This window comes from Rhinolophus sinicus, chromosome 16 (genome assembly GCF_057876585.1).
Source record: "Rhinolophus sinicus isolate RSI-liver-muscle chromosome 16, RSI-T2T, whole genome shotgun sequence".
Taxonomy (NCBI): domain Eukaryota; kingdom Metazoa; phylum Chordata; class Mammalia; order Chiroptera; family Rhinolophidae; genus Rhinolophus; species Rhinolophus sinicus.
Window position 1 is genome coordinate 187,553,949 of NC_142516.1, and position 15,477 is coordinate 187,569,425.

At 40.8% G+C, this 15,477-nt stretch overlaps 1 protein-coding gene across 1 annotated transcript in view; it reads left to right on the forward strand.

Annotated features, from left to right (window-relative positions):
- The window catches only part of COG3 (component of oligomeric golgi complex 3), a 53,791-nt gene that overhangs the window by 26,086 nt on the left and 12,228 nt on the right, over positions 1–15,477 (forward strand). Inside the window, exons 15-19 of the mRNA XM_019756980.3 lie at positions 588–712; positions 3,159–3,248; positions 7,917–8,037; positions 10,686–10,774; positions 10,878–11,012. Coding sequence (XP_019612539.2) covers positions 588–712; positions 3,159–3,248; positions 7,917–8,037; positions 10,686–10,774; positions 10,878–11,012 — 560 coding nt within the window. The remainder of the gene's footprint in view (positions 1–587; positions 713–3,158; positions 3,249–7,916; positions 8,038–10,685; positions 10,775–10,877; positions 11,013–15,477) is intronic.

Genomic DNA, 15,477 nt, shown 5'->3' on the forward strand with positions numbered 1-15,477 from the left:
AGTAATAAAGAAGTCTGTTGAAAGTAATAAGAAAGTGGTTCTGAAAGAAAGTCATAAGAAAACCCGTCTGGGTAGGTGGTGAGGGATGGAAGTGCAGCCTTTGGGTTGAGAAGGTCTGTGAATGATACAGCTTAGAACACGGAAGGCAGGCTGTCAGGCAAACCTGCTTCAGTGAATCGTCCTGTTTAATACTCCTTTGTTTGCCTGGCACTCTCCCACCTGCTCTGGCTCCCACTTGCTTCCATGGGACCACATAACGATCTGCCTCCTTTGTAATGGCTGCATGGTAGTTATTCTATAACGTGTATACTGTTGATTTATTCCATAAAGATTACTGATCACAGTTTGGGAGAAACAGTTGGGTGGAGTATGTGAGAACACACATGAATACATATGTACCTGTTGTGCTAAACCTCACCTGTCACTCATTGAGGTTTCTTTGGCATTCTTGATTTAAGGTAAGGCCAGAGAATATGGGTGCCTCCAGCTAATGGTGGTTAATGAGAACAAACTGCTTATAGTTGCTGTGCAAATAACACTGACCTCCATGTGTGTGAAATGTGTCATCTTTTCCATTTGGGTTTTAGGTTCAGCAGAATCTCTCAATCCTAGGCCACAGGCTACAATTTCTCCGGCAGATCTTCATGGAATGTGGTATCCTACAGTTCGACGGACACTTGTCTGTCTCTCCAAATTGTACAGATGCATAGATGTACGTGTGTAAGATCTTGTACCTTTACTGTAAATTGCTTGCTCTTTCCCTTGAAAAAATATTTTTTTTAATTTTAAGATCTTGGTATAATATTTTGTTTGGTATTAGATCAGAATCATAATTTTTCGATACAGAGGTAATTTGAAGGTCAGTCTCATTTAGGGATTCTTAACGTGAGTGTTCTAGAGACCCTTAGACCCACTACCGGGCTTTGGGGAGTCTGAACACTTGGTATTGTGGTTACAATTATCTGTGTGCTTCTGTTTGTGTCTTTCTGAGGAGAAGGGCTGTAGCTTTCGTTGATTTTCATTGAGTCTGCGACCACAAATAAACTGAAAACTACTGATTAATTCATCTGTCTTAGTTTACAGATGAAAAAGAGATGCAGAAAGGTTAAGTGATAGGTACAATGTCACATTGGTATAATATACATTTAGTACCAACTTTAGTATTAGATGTAACTATTTCAGTTTTGCACTCAATTTAAATCAGCTTCCCTAATAAGTAGTATTAAGATTACATGTGTTTCTAACCATGGACTGATTTTAGTTATTTGCTGAAATCAGCAGTACCTTTTAATTAATTATTTTTAGCAGCAGCTTATACTGCACATTCATTTCGGGTGACACTTATTTTAAGCATTCCCATTTAAATGATATGATTATCAATCCATGAAAGGTCAGATTTGTCCACATTATTTACTGTTACGGTTTACTGCTGAACCAAAATAGTTTATAAAATTCAGTGGTTTTAATTTACTTTTTAAAAATGAATTTGTTAACCCAAATTGCATATAGAAGAGAGAAGTGATTACATACACAGTCATGTAATTAATTATCCAGATGCCACTGTTTCTTAAGAATATGGTTCAAAAGGGGTATGTGTGACCCCTGTCACCGTGGAGATGCTTGTACACAGACTCCTAGGGCCTGCACGAGGGGCACAGTGGTTTCATGGGCTCAGTGCAGTTCACACTGCTTGGTATCTAGTTACTGGGTTTTGTGCTTGAAGATTTTGTAATTCAACCCGAAAGTGCCTTTTGCCCAGTTCTGGGACTTTTTGGCAGTTAAATGTGTTGGCCTTTTTGCCCAGTTGATGAGATCTCTTCCAGAGGGACTTTGGACAGTGACTTTACTTTTCCTCCAGGTTCCCCAGTTGGTGTATTGAATTGTGGTGTTAGGCTGCGATTCAGAAACTTCCTACAGTGGAACCAGGATCCCGAGGGAAATATCCAGGGGGCATATTCCATACAGAACCCATTGTCACCGCAAACCCTAGTGAAGCCTCTTAGGTGCTTACAGGGTCTGTAGCCAAACACTAGGTAGGCCTGCGCACGTGGCTGGGCCTGTTTTTAGTTTATGCCCTAGGTCTGCCTGTTATTTTTTCACTTAGTTTGCGCTCAAATCTTATCCGTCTCCTACCCAACAAAGGTGAGGAAAGACAAACCCCGTGAAAACCCCAGTAAGGCTGAGCAGGAGAAAGAGGGTCTTACTCGAAGCTTCTCATCTTCAGTCTTCCTGAGGCAGGGGCAGTGTCACCAGGCGGCAGCCAGAATCTCTTCTTACTGCAGTCGCATCATGGAAGCAAAGAGGAAAGCAGTACAAAAAGAGAATAGCATCAAGTATGAGGCCGGGGCCCTGGACTGTCGCCTCATAATAGACATTTTGCTCATACTCATCCAGATCGATTGCACCGGGGGTGGAATGGACACAGCGAGGGCAGCCAGGCGACTGGCGGGAGTCCCTGCCCAGACCACTGTGCCACCCTCTAGGCGACGTGGGAGCGACAGAATTCAATTAAGAACCATACTTCACGTACTATTTTGTAACCTGATTTTTTACTTACATTTTATAAGAATTTCACCACCTCTAGCATTTTTTGATTTCATGCAGTGTTCTATAATTTAGATTTACTAGGATTTTATTTGTTAGCCCCTTCGTCACTGAACATTTAAGTTATTTCCAGTTTTTTGCTGTTTTAGATAACACTAATGATAAGCCACGTGCATGAATTTTATCCTACAATGCCGATTCGTTACCTGGGATACACATTTAGAAGTGGATTTACTGAGGGCTTGTTTTAAAGTTGGTTTTATATATTTAGGAAACAGCCTGCACCATATTGGAGATCACACTGGAGAGAGAGCGCTAGGAGGTCGGAACCATGCCAGCCTTGCCCACTCACACCTGTGTCTCTAGCATCTAGCACAGAGCCTGGCGAGAAATAGCTGCTCAGGAAATACTGGGAAGGGTCACGAATATTTCGAGAGATGCAAATTACGAATCTGTGTGTTAGTCTAGAAGGGTTGCACGGGAATAGGGAACTCCAGGAGGAATATTGCCAGGAATATAAACTAGTAAGTGGATGAGGGCCCGCGGTCAGCGGTGGCCCAGGATGGTCCTGTTTGCGGATCGCCCAGGGTGACGTTTCTCTTTTCTCCCACCAGAGGGCGGTGTTCCAGGGACTATCACAGGAAGCCTTATCTGCCTGCATTCAGTCCTTACTGGGAGCGTCCGAGTCTATCAGCAAAAACAAGGTTTGATGAAGTGTCCGGTGAAATCTTGTTACCATAATAATGTTGGGGGATGTAGCATTTATTTATAGGCACATAAACTTAAAGCCATTTCGGCAGTAGAATATTTGTTTAATATGATTTAATTTTGAGGCCCTTGGAGAGAAGCTCGTATTTATTTCACTCTAGTGCTAAATAAAGACTATACTGTGAAAGAGGGCCTGCTTTCCTAACGTACCAAAAATGGTAATTAGGTTATAAATTCTATAGGATCGAGGTTTATTGTTATAGCCTTAGCAACTGGGGAGGTCGTGGACTGCTATTTATTTCCCTGGAATACCAAATCAGAGTTCTTAAGGAAATGTAGCAATTTATAATAATCCCTACAACGATGTTTCATTTAGTTATTTATTTACAACGCTGTTTTAAGTAACTGAATGGCCTCACTTGGAGGAAATCAGCCAATCAGAAGACGGGCAATTGTGGCCCATGGGTTGTATGACCGGAAGTAGTGGCTGTGACTTTGTGACTTGCAGTTTTTTTAACAAAGAAGAATCTGGGGCTGAAAACTACCGGCATGTGCTTCCCCTGTGGCCACTAAGGTGTTTTTTTAGGAAGTCCAGCATGCTTGAAAGTGTTGCTCTCCTAATTCTCCACTTCAAGTGCCAGCCACCTGCAGGGAGGGAGCTACAGGGCTGTTTCCAGCCAGAATTTCTTTGCTGCTTGGACTGTGCAGACGTTGTGAGCCTTTCTGGGCTCCCAGATTTATAAACTGATTTCTAACTCGGAGGCTTTAGATATATTTATTTATTTTTTTAATCTCACAAAAGAATTCGGGATCCTGTTGCTGGAAAAGTTCTACTACCTTTGTGATTATATTCTCCTGTTCGTGGAATGGAGGGTTAAAATTATTTAAGTGTGCTTTTCCAGGACCCATCAGCTCCAAGTCAAGTAGTTGTTTCAATCTAGTTGTGGAGGGCGCAGCTCACAGTGGCCCATGTGGGGATCGAACCGGCAACCTTATTATTAAGAGCCCCACGCTCTGCTGAGCTAACTGACCGCCCCTAACATGAAATTTTGACATGGGGACTATAAGAGGATGGAAAGTTATAGACAGGCAGATTTAAGTTTTGAAAAGTTTTTCCAAGTCTGAGCTCTCATATTTTTTATAATAGGTAAACTATACATGATAACTTTATATAATGAAAACATCCATGAAAAAATGTAACATTGAAAGCTTTTGAGTGACTATGGAAGAGTTTCCCTCCTCTTCCCTGTATACACTTTTTTAATTTTCCAGATTTTCTACAGTGAGCATGTATTTCTTAGATCATCAGGAGGAAAAAATGTCCTAATTAAAAAATTGTTGACAAGCTAATGTCCTCTTGTTCCACCGTCCCCCTTTTTAAGGGAGTAGTGAGGAGCCTTTGGATTATTCAGTCTTCATTCTCATTGGCTCTGGTATCTAATTCTGTGTCCTACATATTCTAAGGGATCTCAGTAGGAAGAGGAAGCCCTCAACTTAGGAAGCAATAGCAAGTTTATTTTCATGGCCGAGTTTGCATCCTTTTACCTTTCAACTTTTAATTTTTTAATAAGAGTTTATTTGAGCCACGCTGATGACATATGCCTGGGAGCCAGATCTCAAATGCTTCCTCAACTTTTTAAAAAGTGATCAGTGAAAAATGGTCACTTAATGTCTTCGAAAGTTTTATAAGGCTAGGCATTGTTCTTATAGACTTATGTTGGGCACTTAATAGTTATGCAGGGTTCAGATACATGTTCCTGACTACGAAGCTGCTTTTGAATTTTCTTATGTTGAATTACAAGAAATGACAATGGTGGCAGCATTGAAGGTCACAGAAAGCATTAGGTAAGGTGAGTTCTGCAAGGAGTTTTAGTAAATAGAGACTTAGGTGGTGGGAACAAGGAATTAGATACTCTACTTAATACCACTGTGTGTGTGCAGGCATATTTATGCAAGCACATGCGTGTATATGTAATCCATTCCCTTTGAAATTTGTAAGATTAAACTGGGGGAGAAATCCTATATGTTGCAATGATAGATTTTTTTTTTGAAAATTCAGGAAATCAGAAATTCTCCAAGTTCTCCATCTTGATTTATGCTTGGTGTGCCATATTTGTTAATGTGCCATGTTTGCTTTGAAACCTTTGATTTTCAGAAGTTTTTGGAGATAATCCATTTTCATCTGTTTTCTGGGTTTACATCTCAATTCATATAGACAGGGCTGTTGATATCTTAGTTTTCTAAACGCTGTACCTTTGCAGCCGTTATCACTTCAAAGAGGTTTGGATGAGGGAGTTTTTTTTCTTTGTTAAAATAGTTCCTGTTTCTGTAGAAACTTCATTTTTAGATTAATATGTGATGGATGAGCTATCATAATTCAGAAGCATACAGTTCTTTTTTTCTATCAACCATTCATCGTCATGCAAAGTAGTAAAGGTATTAAAGATGCAACAAGCTTATAAAGTGCTGTTTTTTAAAAGAAATAGGAGGCATTTTCATCTTTATTATTGTACTTTCGGTTATGTGACTACTTTGCTGATATGAACATTTATGTCCCCTATAAATCTGCTCAGAAATAACTTTTTTATTTTGTTGGTTAAGTTAGTCTATAGTAGGATAGAGTACTCTGGGAACAAGTGATCCAAAGTAAGATAGATTACAATAAAATGCCAGCTTTTAAAAAAAAACTGGTTTATGCGCTAGAGGTTTTCGTGCCTTGGTTTAATATTACCATGATGTCTGTGTTAAATGACAAAAGAACCAGTGTTGAATCGTGTTATATTTTCCATCATTTTGTGTTATCCCAGATTACTAAATGTGGGAAGCTTGGTTGAATTACTGTATACATTTATTAGGTTGGCGCAAAAGTAATTGCAGTTTAAAAGGTTAAAAATGATTGCAAAAATCACAGTTACTTTTGCACCAACCTAATACTGCCTTACGTGACAGTTTTGTCATTGTTAGAGATTTCAGTAATCAAATTGGTAAACAGAAGCCTGCATTATTTTCCTTAGCAAAACTATGTTGCAATGATATTATTCTGATGGTTTTCGTGCTCTTGTAACACTGAGCAGTTTAGGGGACCCTTTCTAATTCCAGGAAAGTCCTTCTTTCCTCAACACTGCGATGTGACCTGTGACAAAGCTGTACTATACACGATATAAATGGCCAGCAGGTCAGTTACAAACCAACCGGATGCACGAAGCCTTATGCTGGTGCTGACCTCTCGTCAGAAGAGTCATCCTGATTTCAAAATTTGTTTTGAAATTTGCAAGCATCAAGTGTCAATCAAAACTGAAGATGAGTGGTAGCCGGTTTGCTCAGTTGGTTAGAGCATGGTGCTAATAACACCAAGGTCGCCGGTTCGATCCCCACTCCTTAAAACAAACTGAAGGTGAAACTAACGAATGTTGAATTCCCATGCTTTAGGTGGACTTCCTTGTTTAGAGTTTTCGGTTCTCTGCTATTTTTGTTGTACTGTTTCATTTAAATTTCCTACATGCTAACTCGTTTGTGTGATTGAAATAAAATTGCAGTATATAAAAATAAATAAATAAGTAAATTATCTAGTATATCAGTAAACTAACATGATACTATTTGCTGGATCACAACAGCTTTAATAAAGTCGATTAAACCTATATTATACTATTTTTGCCCATTGAAGTTGCTAGTTCTTTAAAAACTAGAGCAAATATACAAAATAGGTAGCATTTCCTACTAATCTAATGCTGTGTTCCAGAGTGCAAAGTGATTTCCTTCAAATAAGTCACACGTACATGTTGATTGTGGGTTTATTTAGAAGGTGGGGGGAGAGAGACCAGAGAGGAGTCATTTTTCCATAGCCCCTTTATTCTTCCCCTAATGTAGTGTAATTTCATTAGAAATATTTTCCAGGTCGAGTTCTATCTGGCGTAGCAGCAGGAAGGAGTAAATGCAGCCTTGCTCTGTTGATACACAGACTCTCTTCTGAAACGAGCACTCTGGTTCTTCACTATTTGGGGATTGGGTCAGAGCCAGCAGAACTAAGCTTGAATCACAAGATTTGTGGATGGGTAAAGAGAGGGCAGAAGGAAATGCAGACTGTCAGGGCGGTGGGCGTCAGGGCTCTGTTGCCGGCTGGATGACCCAAAATGGTAACCCCGACTCATCATCCATTTGGGGCTCCTTTTGTACCTTTGCCTAAATACGAGTATTTCTGATACTCTGGATTTTGAAACCACTTTGACCAAATAGTGAAAACCACATTACTGAAGGGAAACTAGAGAGGAGAGTCAGAATCCTGCTCAGATTTTGAGCTTTTCTTTTACTGCCGGCTCTGTGCTGCTGTCTGGCTACACTTCTGTTGCATCAAGTTAAACAGATCTGACTTCTCTTCCTGTGTTGCTTTACAACCATTTTTCTGATTTACTGTCTTGGATTTACTAAGTGGAGCCAGTGACAGTGTTAGTAAGAGTCTGAAGCAAGGTTTTTCCAGATAGTTCTAAACTGGATAATATGGGGAGTTCATTGCACAGTTAAGAAGTGTTGGTGCCATAAAGGTAGGTTAAGAGTCAAAAAGTTAGGTCAAGCACCATAAACTTAATGTGGATTAATAATGTGTGTGTTTTATATGCTCATTTTTATTTAATCTGTGATAATGGCCATTTTTCTGTCTTACAATTTAGACTCAGATTGATGGACAGCTTTTCTTAATAAAGCATCTTTTGATTCTTCGTGAACAAATCGCTCCGTTTCACACTGAATTCACCATTAAGGAAATTTCCCTGGACCTCAAGAGAACTAGAGGTACTTTGTTGTCCGGGCTGCACAGTTGGAGGTGTCCCACCTGCCCAAATGTGTCAGCACAGACTATGGGTTTATTTTATGTTCATCTGCAATTGTGTTGCATGCCGTGCCTCCTGAGCATGTTCCTTGTTCATGCCACGCGGAACTGCCCACATGCTAATCACATCTGCCTTGCGAGGTTCTCTGAGGGGAGCTGTTCCGAGCATCCAGTCTGTCATACAGCCTTCCCTCTCTTAGACTCCCCCTCGTGTTACCATAACCAGCGCACAAGGAAAAATTAACAGCTACTTACAATGTCAGCTCATTGGGATGATTTTAAACATTGAGTTGAATTGCTCAATTCATGAAAGTTCAGGAGCCAGCTGGGTAAAAGGGGGGGAATATGTAACCGGAGTCTGAAAGCGTCCGGTTCTGTTTCTGGCCCGTCATTTCCTGGCTCTGTGTGGTCTTGGATGGGTGTTCTCGCTTGTGTGCCCAGGTAAAGTGCGGGCAATCAGTGTGTCGTGATACCTTCCCCAGGTGGTCAGGCTCAGGCGAGATCGTTGAGAATGACGTATGTTAAGGTGCTTCGTAAGCCTCAGGTGCTTATATAAGTGTAAGTGGTTATTATTGTCGAATCAGCTGGTTCAGTAATCATGGAGCTAGGGCCTTGGAGTTGGTAGTGGACATGGCTCATCTTGGGAAAGGTGCTTCCTCCAGCCTAATGACTGAATTAACAAGCGATGATTTCTAAAAGGTCAAAGTACAGTGATACCCCGGCTTTCAAATGTAATCCACGAGCTCTGAAACGTTTGAAAACAGCCACCAGCTAGGCCTCAGGATCTTGCACAGTGAAAGCCGCCTGATGTGTTTGAAACCGAAGCATTTACTTCCGGGTTTACGGCGTTCATAAACCAAAATGTTCGTCAGTGGAGACGTTCGAAAACCGAGGTACCCCTGTAGTTACTTTCTAAGGCATTGATCTTAAGCGGTGAAGGGTACGCCAAAGATAGCTCTCATTTCCCTTAATTACTTACAAACTTACCTCAACTCTCTTTTCTTCACCATTTTCAAGAGAATCTCCAAAGACTTGAGCCATTCATTTATGTAATCAGTGAATTTCTCTCATGTGTTAGGGGAATTGAGAAAAGTCGTAGTCACTCAAATTATTTTCTGTATTTTGTGGTTCAGTGGAACTCCAAAACCAGGATTTCCGAGGTTGCAGGTTGCTAGTTCCCTAACACAGCCTGTCACTGAGCCTCCTGAGGAACAGCGGCTGCTTACCTGAGCGCCAGGGGACTCATCCTGAGTTATAGAACAGGTCTCTCCTTTTCCTTTCCTCACGCGCTCTCCTTTTCTCCTACAGAGAACACCGTTTGGTTCTGTTGGAATTTGGATTGTAAGCCTGTGTGTTCTTCATAAGCTTTGTGATTTTCTTTTTTAAACAGCAGCCAGATCTCCTGGTTTTTGCCCTCAGGGAATGCATAATTTTTTTAGAGCTTATTATCATCAGAGGCTTCCATCTCTCAGCCATTCGAGTTGATTTCCTTCTTTCCTTTCAGTGTGAGGTGCGGGAAGCTCTCTTAACCTTGAAGAACACCAGGCACTGTAGTCCTTACTTTATTCAAGTGATGGGATAAAGCAAAGCTGATCTCTTTCATGTTTTAAAAATTCGTAATTTGTTGCTGCTGGGTTCCAGTTTAGATCCACTGAGTTGTGAAAAAATGCAATACCCTATAATTTAGCAAGTATTGGTTTAAAGTATGTTTGCCCTAAAACATCATGGAGCTTATTCAGTTCTACCCTAGGTGATTTATTATTTTTTGCAGGCCCTCTCTCAGGTATTTTGCAGAAACAGAGCTATTTACTAAAGCTTTCCTCTGCTCACTGAATCTGATAGAGGTTCTTTTGCAGTAAGATCGGGGTCAGGGCAGTAAGAACTATTGTGGTAAAACAGGGTTGGAAGCATTTCACGCTTTGCTTTCTCTGGTCTGGCAAAGCAAAGCAAGGAAATGGTCTTTTCTGACTATCACTTAATAATACTTACTGTCTTTTAAGCCTCTAACCTCTCACGACTAATGTTATATCTTATTGCATTTGAACATCAATGAGACCTCAGTTAATACTTTGCATAGATTCTAGTTAGTCTGGAGGTTAAGGGGTGAATATGTCCTTTTGGTGTTTTCTTTCTGGCTGACACATTAGTTTATTTACTCTGCTTCAAATGAATAAATTTCTGTGCCAGCCAGGATCCTAACAAAAGAAGCTGGGTAAGTATATGAATATATTTTTTAAAAACCTATTTAGCATCATAAAAGTAAGCGGTGAAATTTTAAGGTATCAGTTACCATTTTTCATTTTTTTAAAAAGATTTTGATTAAATGTAGCTAACATACTTTATAGCAATCATTTATCATTTTTCTTATTTTCTATAAATGAATAATTAAGTCAAACAGTCATTTCGCAGGTCGGACTTCTAGAAAATAACTGGATGTGGGTACTGTAGCCATCGTTGGCACGAACCTCACCCTCATCCTGGAGGGGAGTTGGTGAAAATGAGCCCCCCTGCTTTGTGATACCAGAGCTAGAGTACGTTAATACACTGGAATAGTAACTCAGCTTTTCTGTGGAAACCACATGTTCACAGGATGAGTGATTTTGTTTCGCAGATGCAGCATTTAAAATCCTGAATCCCATGACTGTTCCAAGATTTTTTCGGCTGAATAGCAACAATGCCTTGATAGAGTTCTTGCTGGAGGTGAGAGGGAGTCTGTCTGACGGGTGGGGGAGAAGTGGCATCCTGCACGCCTGGTAGTGTCGCGGCACGTAAACGCAGGAGGAACGTGTCATTTCTTTTTAAGGGGACTCCTGAGATAAGAGAACATTACCTCGACTCTAAAAAAGACGTAGACCATCACCTGAAGTCGGCCTGCGAGCAGTTCATTCAGCAGCAGACCAAGCAGTTCGTCGAGCAGCTGGAGGAGTTCATGACGAAGGTATGGGCCTGGCTGCAGTTGCTGTAAAGCGACTTTCAACTCGACCCTGCATTTCTCTTGTGAAAACTCGGGCAGAAGGCGATAGTAAGCCCAAGGCTTAGTGATTCTGTCCAGGAAATCACCGTGTTTCTTGCTATGGAAGCTTTTTATGTTGGACTTGTAGATAAAAACTGCTTGTAGAGTGTTTGGTTTTTAAGTGAAAGCATGCTAATATTGCAAAGCTGTTTACAGCAGATCTCTGGTTAGCTGTGTCCTGTTTATCCTCCTGGAGGGGAGCTGCACGTGGCTGGCGACTCCCTTTTCCTGGCTTAGGACCTCGCGGCAGCGGCAGTCCTGCCTGTCAGGGTTTCCTGGTGCTTAACTGGGGGAATTATTGCCCTCTTTGTTTTCCATGCTGTTGCTCCCTTCCATTTTGCATGGATAATTGAGAATTGAAGGTTTTACATCATTGCATTGTTAATTACCAGGTATATATATATATGGGTTTATAATCATCTGTCTCTGTCTCCTCGCTAAGATCCATCAGCTGGTTAATGTCAGCAATAAAAACCTTAGATCATGGCTGTTTGAACTTTCCTGTTTCAACCTAATCATTAAGAAAAAAAATTTAAGTTTTGTTACTAAGAATTTTTCTCCTAAAGATGTTTAAAAACTCTTGAAATTGACTTTATTAGCCTCTACTGCTTGTCCAGATTTGTATTAGAAGACATCTAAAAAGAATAAAAATATCACAGCCCTTTCTCTTAAATTTACTTCTCTAAGTCTTAACTGGGGAGATAAGATGTATGTACGAAATGGCCAGGGCACAGCTAAGCAAACTGTTCATCGGTGACTGCTGCTGGGTCCACCGACACTCACTTGCCTGAAACCTGTGATAAAAACAGACCATGCTAGTTTTAAAAAAATAATAAATAACCCAAAAAGCAAATAGAAATGTTAAACTAGTCAGACTACTCTTGTTTATCATTGGCATATACTAATTTTTTAGTGGAGTTTAGTCCTCGTCTGTCAAGTATTTGGAGTATGTGTGTGTGTTTTTTCTCCAACTACATAAATTAAAAAAGAGGGTGGTGGTAGAAATGTTTTCATCCAGGTATTCATTTTAAAAAGTGGTACAAGTATTGATACTTTGTAATTTACAGATAAGTTTTCATACTTTTTACTGAGATCGTCCTCATGGAAACCAGCTTATAATCAGAGTGTGTGTTTTGGGGAGAGCACCCACATTAGCACTGGTGGGAAATGCTACAGGTGAATATTTTGCAGTCATCAGAAGAGTGAAACTTCCTATAGAAGCAAGTTGATTATAATGAAATCTAGGATCAGAGGGTTTTTGTTTTTGTAAGAAAAGCACAGTTTCTCTGAAATCAAGAGAATGAACAGTTGCTGATACAGTGTTCCAGCTGACCTTAGTAGAAGTTTGGTAAACCTGTTCCCGCTGTGCAGTTGTACATTTTGCACGACTCTGGACACTGCAAACACTGTTTTTAAAATTAGAGGTTTATATAGCAAAGACGTATTCCACGTGTGAGTTTCATACTGGTTCTCCAGGGACATGTGCGTGACTTAGTGGGGACCTCTGAGCGGCTGTCCCAGCATCTCTTTTTACTCCCCTTGCTGTGGACTGGAGGGGGCAGGCCCTCCCCTGAGGGGCACTGAGAAGCCAACCCCCCTTTCTCAGTCTGCGGGCCCCTTGCTCACATCATTCACAGTCGCCTCATTTGTCCTTATCAACCCTGGGCCCTCACTGGTCCTCGCTGAGTTTCCAGTCACTATTTAGTAGAGAACTGAGCATCCCTTTTATGTTATCTTATTCCAAATTCAGGTGCCTTCCCTGTCCTGTTGGGCATAGAGTGAGTCAGAGGTAAAGATACACCCCCCCCACGCACGTGCACACCCCTGCACAGGCGTGCCATGGAAGCACGAGTTCACACGGGTATAGCGATCATTTCAGACACGGCTTCTTAGAATCTGTGGGCCAAACATTTTCACCTTTTCCTGGTGACTGTTACTGTTGTTTTGGCTAGCAGAGACAGACGGATTTAAAAACTTTGAAATGATTTTTTTTTAAAGGTAAGTGCAGAATCTTTGGCTCTTTTATTGTAGTTGGCATTTTATAGGGCAGCCAGTGCTGGCTCCTGGATAAATGATTGTAAGAAAAACAGCACCCACAGGTACACAAAGGAAACAGTATTTCACCTTTCATTTGGCTGTTTGCTTGTCGGTCCTGTATTTACAGTTTGGATGTAGGTCTCGTCAACCAAATGTCCTCAGCTTGCTTCTAAGTGTGAACTGATTTTATAAACACATCTGGGTTCGCGTAATGCAGCAAGCTGGGGGAGTGAGTAGGGGGCGTTCTGAGGTTGTCAGAAGACTCGTTTTTGAGCCTAAAGGCTCAAGGTTTGATTCTGATGTCTGATCCCCTACCCCTGTCTTTTCCTCTAAGTTGGCTTTTTTGTTTTAGTAGCTCCTTCCTTGGCCTCTTCATGTTGAAATGCTTCCTTTTCATTAATTCCCATTACATCCCTGGGACCTGGAGTAAGGAAAACAACTTCACTTCCCAGATTGAGAACATCAAGTTTTACATAGTGACTTAGGATACATGAGATAAGCATTTCTACAACATCTTAATGGTCTAGTGTAAACATCCTGATTTTTTGGTATAATTCATGAAATTTCGTGAGAAAAGTAAAAAGCCCTAGAAGAACATGCATGCTCTATTGCCTTATTTCCTGCTCCTTGGAGAATAACCTTTTCTCCAAGTATTTGAATGGCCCTAGGGAATGGAAATACTGTTCTAAGTGTTGGGGGTGGAGGTTCGTAGGAAAACATTTAGGTCAGATATTGTCTATCAAACTCAGAAACTGTTGATACACATTTTTAATTGTTCTGGAATTTCATTGTACCGAATATTGCTTAAAACAAGCTCCGAAGTACAACTTGGATTGGCCCTGGGTGTTCTAGAAAGAGTATAGCATTTCGGGTGAGGAAAGCTGAGCTCTAGGCCCCCTCCGCACCTCCTGACTGAAATGGCAGGCGAGTCACTGACTTTCTCCAAGCCTCAATTTTCTACTCTCTACAGTGCAGCCAGCTGCTGCATCCCTCCCCGTTTCTTAAGTTATTATGAGGACCCAAACAAGGTCACATACATAAAAGTGCTTTGTAACTATAAGCTGCAGATTCGAAGTGTCGAGTTTGCTTTAGCAAAAAATCTGAATGACAGCATGTTATAGGAAGTACAATTTCAAGTTTATAGCTAAGTCAAAACTTATAGCTAAGCTAAAAGTTTCCCCTGGTGGGACCACTTTATGCAAAAAACTCAGGTTTCTACTTAGCAATATTCATTTTCTTTCAAGCAATTTGCTAAAGTGTTGCAAGTTTATTCTTAGTATTTCCTCTGAAGTGTTATTAATTTCCTCAGCAACACTATAAATGAAAAAATTTTTTCTTGATGAGGTACGTTTAATAGAATTTGACCTATAAATTTAATTTCTGTTCTCAAGGAGTAAGAACCTAATGGGAAATCAAGATAGGAAACACGTGAAATTAAGATGTCTCCAGCACTGTCATTATGAGACAGGTGGGCCTGTGTTCATCCTATAGGGTTTTAAAAAAAGATGGGCTAATGGGAAGACGTGTGAAGAAAATGCTCCTGAGGTTTAACTCCAAGTATATTATCTAGGTAGTAAATAGAGATGGATACGCAGGTTTGTATTTGTTTTCAATACACAGATAATTATGTACAGCCTAAGTGTATGTCATTATGAAATTGGTTAAATTCTGGAATTACCAGTGGAGTAATAGGCAGCCATTACTATCGAAACATAACTGTTGGATACAGAAAAATGTCCAGAATTCCCATTTGAGTGGGGAAAGCAGTTTTCAGAGCACCATGTTCCTATTTTGTAAGTGTAGACACATTAGTATCTCTATATATTTATGTTGGAAAATATTTGGGAGCAGTGCTAAAAACTCAGTGACCTGCCACCATTTCCGTCAGGAGACGCAGGGGGTGTCTAGAGCTCAGCTTTCCTCACTCAAAATGCTGTGCTCTTTCTATAACACCCACAACCAGTCCAACATTACTTAAGAGTTTGTTTTAAGCCATATTTGTGTGTCCTTCTTTATGAGAAATCTAAAGAGTTGGTGCTCACATTTTTCTAATGGGCTTTCGGGTGAGGCCAACGTCCTGGCCTGGCCTGGCTCTTTGGCACCTGTTTGTTTTTAAGAAATGTTTATGCAGTTTCTGTCCTTCACCCTTCCCAGCTACGCCTTGGCTGCACTGTAATTGGCCCCCTTAAGAACGTCTTGTCTGAGAACCTCGCTGTACTTCCTTGGTTTTGTTCTCTGTGCTGAAGCTGAGGAATAAAAAGATGATTGGGAGGTGGGCATCCCAGGGTACGTGCAGCACGGGGGCCACTGTGCCTCTTGGTGCTATTTGAAAGTCCTGGTTTTATTTAAATAA